The sequence below is a fragment of the Salmo trutta genome, chromosome 27 (genome assembly GCF_901001165.1).
Source record: "Salmo trutta chromosome 27, fSalTru1.1, whole genome shotgun sequence".
NCBI lineage: Eukaryota > Metazoa > Chordata > Actinopteri > Salmoniformes > Salmonidae > Salmo > Salmo trutta.
In genome coordinates this window covers 40,145,724-40,155,252 of record NC_042983.1, presented here as the reverse complement: position 1 = coordinate 40,155,252, position 9,529 = coordinate 40,145,724, and the positions used below count along the sequence as shown (strand labels likewise).

General features: G+C 40.9%; 1 protein-coding gene across 3 annotated transcripts in view; it reads right to left on the bottom strand.

Annotated features, from left to right (window-relative positions):
* Nucleotides 1–6,965: 6,965 nt before the first annotated feature.
* Nucleotides 6,966–9,529, bottom strand: part of LOC115165122 (iporin) — a 52,811-nt gene continuing 50,247 nt past the window's right edge. For all 3 annotated transcript variants that reach the window (XM_029718157.1, XM_029718156.1, XM_029718158.1), the window contains one exon: nt 6,966–9,273. In XM_029718157.1, the coding sequence (XP_029574017.1) occupies nt 9,063–9,273 (211 nt within the window). In that variant the 3' untranslated portion in view covers nt 6,966–9,062. The remainder of the gene's footprint in view (nt 9,274–9,529) is intronic.

Here is a 9,529-nt window from a genome sequence, read left to right as displayed (position 1 = left end):
CAGGAATAACAAACAGGAATAACAGTTTACCTCTATTAGAACATGTAGGAAAGTAACATAAGAGGGAGAGGGAGAGGAAGATGGAGAGAGAGAGAGTGAGAGTGGAAGAGAGATGATCTTTTAGTTTTTTCTACTCCCAGTAACAGCTAGCAATTACGAAGAAGGGAAAAAGGAATCTGCACCATTTGACACATTTATCTATATCTCCTCACTCTATGTCCCCATTAAAACCTCCAGCTCATGTACAAATACTGTCCCCTGTCTGATGACCCAGCAGCAGCAGCTGAGGAGGATGTCAATGAAGAGCAAACTGTGCCTGAAAGACTAACAGAAACCTCATCCTGCATATTTGACACACCTTTTCCTGCGTCTTTCCTGTATATTTTCTGCACATCTGACAGCTTTCCTGCCATCCATCTTTTCTCGAGTTATGGAGATAGATACAGTGCCCTCAGAAACTTTTCAAAACCCTTGACTTATTGCAGATTTTGTTGTGTTACAGCCTGAATTAAAACATTTATTAAATATACAGTATGTTTTTTACTCACCCATCTACACACAATACCCCATAATGACAAAGAGAAAACATGTTTTTAGAAATCTTAGCTAATTTATTGAAAATGAAATACAGAAATATCTAATTTACATAAATCTTTAAAAACACCAGCAAATCAGCTCCAAGTAATTTTAAGTTATGAAATGTGTTCCAAAGAATTCCCACGCATAATAGAGAGATATAGGGAGCTCTAAAAGTATTGGGACAGTGACATATTTTTTGTTGTTTTGGCTCTGTACACCGTGAATAGTTATGAGTGAGAAGGTTACAAAACGCACAAATATCATACCCTCAAGACATGCTAACCTCTCACCATTACAATAACAGGGGATGTTAGCATTTTATATCATACCCCAAGACATGCTAACCTCTCACCATTACAATAACAGGGGATGTTAGCATTTTATATCATACCCCAAGACATGCTAACCTCTCATCGTTAGAATAACAGGGAATGCTAGCATTTTATATCATACCCCAAGACATGCTAACCTCTCACCATTACAATAACAGGGGAGGATAGCATTTTATATCATAACCCCAAGACATGAACCTCTCATCGTTACAATAACAGGGGATGCTAGCATTTTATATCATACCCCCAAGACATGCTAACCTCTCATCGTTACAATAACAGGGGAGCTTAGAATTTTATATCATACCCCCAAGACATGCTAACCTCTCATCGTTACAATAACAGGGGAGCTTAGAATTTTTTGGGGTGGTATGATTCATCACAATTCATTCCCTAATCATGGTAGCATCAACATTAATGTAGAAGTGTTTAGAAATATATTCTTATTTACAATAAAAGTGACACCAAAATGACACAATACATGATTTACCATTGATTTCAATTGGCCACAACATCATTTGAAACAGAACTAACACAAACAGCAAATGAATCCAACAAGTTTGTTGAGTCACAAGCTTGATGTAGTCATTGAGTGCTATGAATATGGGACGAAATACTTCACTTGTACTACTTTAATACACGTAAGGGAATTTGTCCCAATACTTTTGGTCCCCTAAAATGAGGGGAATATGTACAAAAAGTGCTGTAATCTCGAAACCACTCACCCGATATGAATGAAAATACCCTCTAATTAAAGCTGACAGTCTGCAATGTATTATTTCAAATCCAAAGTGCTGGAGTACAGAACCAAAACAATAAAACATTTGTCACTGTCCCAATACTTTTGGAGCTCACTGTATATGTGATCATGTACAAATATAAGCAAGGTTTGAAATTATTACATTTTAGTCAAATATTATATTTTTTGGGGCTTCTTGCAGTCAATTTGCAGTCTACAAATAATTTGTAATTATATTCTGGCCCCCTGACCATCCACTCAAGGAAAAATCAGCCCTTGGCTGAATCTAGTTGATGATCCCTTCTATAGAAATGGTATAGAATCAGCTTGATCCTCTCTGTCGAAGACGCTTGGACCTTCTTTTTTGATATTTTCAGTGGTATTGTTAACAAACACGCCCCCATAAAGAAAATGAGAATTAAAAACAGGTTCAGCCCTTGTTTGACCGTGATCTTGTAGAGTTAATCCACCTCAAGAATTGCATTTGGCGAAAGGCTCGGCACAAGCATACTCAGGCTGACTGGCTCTCGTTCAGGCAAATGAGCAATAAGTGCACTCAGGCTATCCGGAAGGCCAAAGTTAGTTACCTTAAGGAGCAGTACTCTCTCTGTGGGTCTAAAGACCTGGAGAATAAACCCTCCTCCTCACAGCTGCCCATGTCCCTTAATGTTCAGGATGTGGTTGTTACTGACAAGAAGCACATGGCTGAGCTCTTTAATCACCACTTCATTAAGTCAAGATTCCTATTTGACTCAGCCATGCCTCCTTGCCCATCCAACATTTCCTCATCTCCCACTCCTTCTAATGTGACTATCCCTGATGCTTCTCCCTTTTCCCCCCCTGCCCCGCTACCAAGTTTCTCCCTGCAGGCAGTCACTGAGTCCGAGGTGCTAAAGGAGCTCCTGAAACTTAACCCCCCCCAAAAACATCTGGGTCAGATGGTTTAGACCCTTTCTTCTTTAAGGTTGCTGCACCTATCGTCGCCAAGCCTTTCTCCGACCTTTAACCCTCTCAGGGGAGGTTCCCATTGCTTGGAAGGCAGCCACAGTTCGTCCTTTATTTAAAAAGAGGGAGATCAAGCTGATTCAAACTGTTATAGGCCTATTTCTACTTTGCCCTGGTTTATCAAAAGTGTTTGAAAAACATAATCAACTGACTGGCTTTCTTGATGTCTATAGTATTCTCTCTGGTATGCAATCTGGTTTCCGCTCAGGTTATGGATGTGTCACTGCAACCTTAAAGGTCCTCAATGATGTCACCATTGCCCTTGATTCTAAGCAATGTTGTGCTGCTATTTTTATTGACTTGGCCAAAGCTTTTGATATGGTAGACCATTCCATTATTGTGGGCCAGCTTAGCAGTATTGGTGTCTCTGAGGGGTCTTTGGCCTGGTTTCCTAACTACCTCTCTCAAAGAGTGCAGTGTATAAAGTCAGAAAATCTGCTGTCTCAGTCACTGCCTGTTACCAAGGGAGTACCCCAAGGCTCGATCCTAGGCCCCACGCTGTTCTCAATTTACATCAACAACATAGCTCTGGCAGTAAGAAACTCTCGCATCCATTTATATGCAGATGATACAGTCTTATACTCAGCTGGCCCCTCCCCAGAATTTGTGTTAAATGCTCTACAGCAAAGCTTTCTTAGTGTCCAACATGCTTTCTCTGCCCTTAACCTTCTTCTGAACACCTCCAAAACAAAGGTCATATGGTTTGGTAAGAAGAATGCCTCTCTCCCCACTGGTGTGATTACTACCTCTGAGGGTTTAGAGCTTGAGGTTGTCACCTCATACAAGTACTTGGGAGTATGGCTAGACAGTACTCTGTCCTTCTCTCAGCAAAACTGCAGGCTAAAGTTAAATCTAGACGTGGTTTCCTCTATCGTAATCGCTCCTCTTTCACCCCAGCTGCCAAACTAACCCTGATTCAGATGGCCATCCTACACATGCTAGATTATGGAGCGATAATTTATAGATCAGCGGGTAAGGGTGCTCTCAAGCGGCTCGATGTTCTTAACCATTCGGCCAACCATTCGGCCAATGCTCCTTATAGGACACATCACTGCACTCTATACTCCTATGTAAACTGGTCATCTCTGTAAACCCGTCTCAAGACCCACTGGTTGATGCTTATTTATAAAACCCTCTTAGGCCTCACGAACTGCAACAAACACTCGAACAGGACAGTTTTATCAATCTTTTCATTCAAAGACTCAATCATGGACACTTACTGATAGTTGTGGCTGCTTTGTGAGATGTATTGTTGTCTCTACCTTCTTGCCCTTTGTGCCCAATAATGTTCGTACCATGTTTTGTGCTGCTACCATGCTGTGTTGTCATGTTGTGTTGCTACCATGCTGTATTGTAATGTGTTTCTGCCTTGTTATGTTGTTGTCTTAAGTCTCTATGTAGTGTTGTCTCTCTTGTCGTGATGTGTGTTTTGTCCTATATTTATATATTTAAATTTTTAATCCCAGTCCCTGCAGGAGGCCTTTTGCCTTTTGGTAGGCCGTCATTGTAAATAAGAATTTGTTCTTAACTGACTTGCCTAGTTAAATAAAGGTTAAATAAAATAAAATAAATAAAAATCCCTGTTGTAGAAGTACCATTGGAGGCGATTACTGCTTTGATTAGTCTTGGGTATGTGCTTATCAGCTTTGATTAGTCTTGGGTATGTGCTTATCAGCTTTGATTAGTCTTGGGTATGTGCTTATCAGCTTTGATTAGTCTTGGGTATGTGCTTATCAGCTTTGATTTGTCTTGGGTATGTGCTTATCAGCTTTGATTTGTCTTGGGTATGTGCTTTACACATCTGGATTTGGGGATTTTCTCCCATTCTACCTTGCAGATATTTCTAAAGCTCTGTTTAGTTAGATGGGGAGTAGTGGTGAACAGCAATCTTCAAGTCTTTCCACAGATTTTCAAATGGGATTCAACTATTGGCTTTGGCTGGGCTACTCAAAGACATTCACATTTTTGTTCTGAAGCCATTCCAGCATTGCTTTGGCTGTATGCTTGGGGTCATTGTCCTGTTGGAACTTAGATCTTCACCCCAGTCTAAGCTCGTTTGCACTTTGAAGCAGGTTCTCATCAAGGATTTGCCTGTATTTGGCTCCTTTCATTGTTCCCCCTATCCTTATCAGTCTCCTAGTCCCTACCACTGAAAAGCATCCCCATAGCATGCTTCATGTTACGGGTGGTGTTAAGACTGGTGATGAGCTGGGCCTGTTTTTCTTTGAATTGAGAATTCAGACTACAGAATATTTTGCCTTATACTCTCAGAGTCTTTCACATGCCTTTTTCTAAGGAGTGGCTTCCGTCTGGCCACTCTCCCAAAAATTCCCAGATTGGTGAAATGCTGTAGAGACTGTTGTCCTTCTGGAAGGATCTCCAATCTCAGGCAAGGAACTCTGGAGTTCTGTCAGAGTATTCATTGGGTTCTTGGTCACCTCCCTGACCAAGGTCCTTCTTGCCTGGTTGCTCAGGATGGCCAGTTATAGGCAGAGTCTGGGTAGTTTCATATTTAACATTTCCCTATGATGGAGACCACTTTGCTCATGGAAACTTTCAACCCTCTGGAAATTGTTTTATACCCTTCCCCGGATATATATCTCAGATATATATATATATATATATATAAATAAGAGAGAGAGAGAGAGAGAGAGAGAGAGAGAGAGAGAGAGAGAGAGAGAGAGAGAGAGAGAGAGAGAGAGAGAGAGAGAGAGAGAGAGAGAGAGAGAGAGAGAGATAAGATATCAACGGATAGTTCCTTGGACTTTATGGTATAGTTTCTGCTCTGACATGCACTGTAAACAGTGGGACCTTATATAGACAGGTGTTTTTCCTTTCTATATAATGTTCAAACAATTGAATTGGACACAGGTGGACTCCAGTCATGTTGTAGTGACATCTGAAGGATGGTAAAAGGAAATTGGATGCACCAGAGCTCAATTTGGAGAGTCTTGGTAAAGGGGTGTGAATACTTATGTAAATGAGATATTTCTGTATTTCATTATTTTCATAGATTTCTATAAACATGTTTTCACTTTGTCATTATGGGGTATTGTGATGTCATTATGGGGTATTGTGATGTCATTATGGGGTATTGTGTGTGAGAGAAAACATCTATTTAATCAATTTTGAATTCAGGCTGTAACACAACAAAATGTGGAATAAGTCAAGGGGTATGAATACTTTTTGAAGGCACTGTATGTGCCAAAAAACACAATAACAAATATATTGTTATAATCACAATCATTTTGGCAGGCATTTATCCCCATAGATGTCCTTTTACCATGCCCATAACATGATACTAACTCACATTTACAAATGCTTGTTATTAATGCAATAATGTATTAATATACACTGAGTGTACAAAACATTAGGAACACCTGCTCTTTCCTTGACAGACTGACCAGGTGAATCCAGTCTTGAGACCATTCAGACATTGATTGTGTATGTGTGCCATTCAGAGGGTGAATGGGTAAGACAAAATATTTAAGTGCCTTTAACCGGAGTTTGGTAGCAGGTACCGATTTGAGTGTGTCAAGAACTGTAACGCTGCTGGGTTTTTCACACTCAACAGTTTCCCATGTGTATCAAGAATGGTCCACCATCCAAAGGACATCCAGACAACCTGACACAACTGTGGGTATCACTGGAGTCAACATGGGCCAGCATGCCTGTGATACACTTTCGACACCTTGTAGAGTCCATGCCCTGACAAATTGAGGCTATTCTGAGGGCAAAAGGGGATGCAACTCAATACTAGGAATGTGTTCCAAATGTTTTGTACATATCCATACCTCATATCTATTTCTATCTTTAAAAAAATAATTATTGAAGAAATTAAATATATTTACAATTCAGAGCTAACAAAATATTAAAATTATTTATGCAGAATCCAAAGGAATTGACAAAAATTCTATAATAAAAATTCAAATGTACAACAAAAGAGAATAACGGAAGAACTAAATACATTTGAACAAAACCATTTTTTTAAAGAATAATAATAGAGTTTCATTTACAAGCTAAATTAACTATTGGTCTGATTGAATCTAGGCCTAACTCTTGTCCAGTGTGAATCCGTCCTGGCAATATTTATGTTTTGCTAACCCATATATTTTTTTAAATTACATTACATAATTTCATTGTAGATTATTTTGGCTCTACCAAATCCTAATCTAGGGCTTAATCCACAAGGTTTAGACATATAGGGTTTAAACCTAATCCCTAACTTTTTGCCAGCTCTAGTTTCCTGTACAGCTCAATCTGAACCTAAGGCCACACCTGACACCAACAAATGCCTACAAAGCCACCAAGAAATGTGTTGGAGTTTATTTTAAGATAAGTCCCACCCTAAAAAATAGCCATATACTTTTTTCTGTTACCAGAGAAAATATATACTCTTTTTCCGACTGAAACCCAGGGAAAGTGGCTGGTTGGACGCACCGTCACATATATAAGAATCACGTAGGGACCATAGGCATGGTCAAACGCTAGATACCTCCAACACAGCAGCTCTCTCTGTGGTTCTTTCTCAAGGACTTTAAGGCATACACGAGAAACATGACTCTCTTTTCTCATTACGGTTCACCCATTTTACAATAGGGAGGTTTGGGTGAGGGTGGGGGTGGGGGTAACCATGGTGATTATACAGCCTTCCAACCAACACATTCAGAACACCAAAACTCCTAAACAGACTTCCAAAGTCATACGTTGCTTCATTGGACATCCTTCCTTCTTTATCCGCCTTTTCATTCACACGGTTTTCCTCAACAACAACAACAATACATGACATCATCGTTAGTCAATAAATAAACGTGTGTAAGTATATGCATTTACAGTATGTATGGATAGATATATAGACAGAGTTCAAAGCTAATCATAGCCTCTTGAATCACTCGGTTTTGTCTGTAATCGTGGTACTGCAGCTTCCCCTAAAGCTGTGCAGTTGTATTGGTTAAGGGGAAGAGAGGCGGGGTAGGTGGGAGGAGCTAGGGTTTTGGGGTCAGAACAGGGGTGAAGAAACTGTAAAAAGACACAAAAACGTTGTCCGTCTGTTGCTAGGTTACATGCACTAGGCCCGGTTCCGCCCTTTTCTTTCCTGACAATTGCAGTGATAGGTCAGTTCATCCCACCCATCAAAACAACAGGATGTGAAGGGAGGAGCCAGAAGATGTTATTGGGCTTGTCCAATCAGAGTCAGGCTTGACAGTCCATCATTGGTAGTGTTCCCCTGCTCAGACATTGCATGCATCAACCAATGGTTGCGTGCCACGTCCTTGACTATTTCATCGACTGACAGATTGCTATAACATACGGATGATGTGGTTAGCCGATACGTAAAAAATGTATCCAAGTGTTGTAAGATCTGGCATGCGTCAGCAACGCCTGGGCAGAGGAACGCACCCATAGCGTTAACCAGATGATGAAAATCAGGACTCTGCAGATGATGATGAATTGAAGGAGCAAGTTTAAACCGGTTGTCCATTTGTAATGAAGAACGAGGTTTAAACCGGTTGTCCATCTGTATTTACTCCACACAGAGATGTGGAGATTGTCGACAGCTGTATCACACAAAATAAAGTTTTTATATTCTGTTTTATAACAAAACGACTTTTCCTACTTACGTCCTACTACAAAGCAGGGGATCTCTGGGTGAATGAACCTCAGAGAATAGCATGTCGGCGTGGATCCATTGGATGACAAGTCTTTTAACCAGTCTCTGAAATTTTCCATTAACAATTAGCACTGGCATTAGAAATAGCATTAACGCGTTAGCATAGCATTGGCATTCAAAGAGTGGCACAGCTAGATGAATGATAGATAGAGTATGCTCTGTAGCATAGTAAAGTAAAACACAGCTATGGATAGTATACAGTATATGATGGGGCCAAGGCAGTCTGTAGCTAGCCTTGTCTCCTTTCTGTAAAAGATCCCCAGGCAGTTTGGTGTGTGTGAGTTTAGTGGACATGCATACATAGGGAAGTATAGCGTATTTGTGCCTGCATGCTTGCATGTGCATATATATACATTAATGCATGTTTACGTCTGTGTGTGTGTGTGTGTGTGTGTGTGTGTGTTTCATACGCCTCTCCATAGTACAATAATTACACTTTAAACCAGTCATATCAAGGTCTCTCCTCCATGAGTATCCATCGTCTTGTGCTGTAGTATGCTGTATATCCATCTTTGGCCCTCTGAATCCTTTTCCCTATCCACATTCCACCCTCATCCTCTACTGTGGCCTCTGGGCCCTGGGTTCAGTCTAGGGTTGCAAAGTTCCGGCAACTTTCCCGAAATCCCTAGGTTGGAGGATATACAGATGTCCTACTTATTCCCTCCTGATTCCAGGAATCTCCCAACCGGGATTTCTGGAAATCCTGAATTTTGGAACCCTAGTTGAGTCAGTCAGGTCAGTGTGGCCCCTGAGGCTCTTGGGGCACCTGGCTGTCCTCCAGACCCCTCAGGGTAACGTAGATGAAAGGCACCAGGCCCCGCTGGGCCCCCAGGGAGCAGAGGAGCCAGTCGGAGTCAGCCCGGCTCAGGACACTCAGTACATCCCCTTTATGGAAACTCAGCTGGTCAGGCTCTGTGGCTATGTGGTGGCACAGGGCACGCACCTCACTGGCGGGGAGAGCGAGAGAGAGAGAGCGAGAGAGAGAGAGAGAGAGAGAGAGAGAGAGAGAGAAAGAAGGACAAAACGTATTATTGCTTGTATCCTGTATTTTTTAATTGTCCATGTTTCTGTTTTAAGTGTAATTTCATGATATTGCTGTATTTTTAGTCTATTGTATTGCTGTGTTTTTAGCCTTTAAGTCTAGTAAAAAATCAAAAAGATAATCGGATATATTGTATTTCGTACAGCTTTGGTTTATCTTTT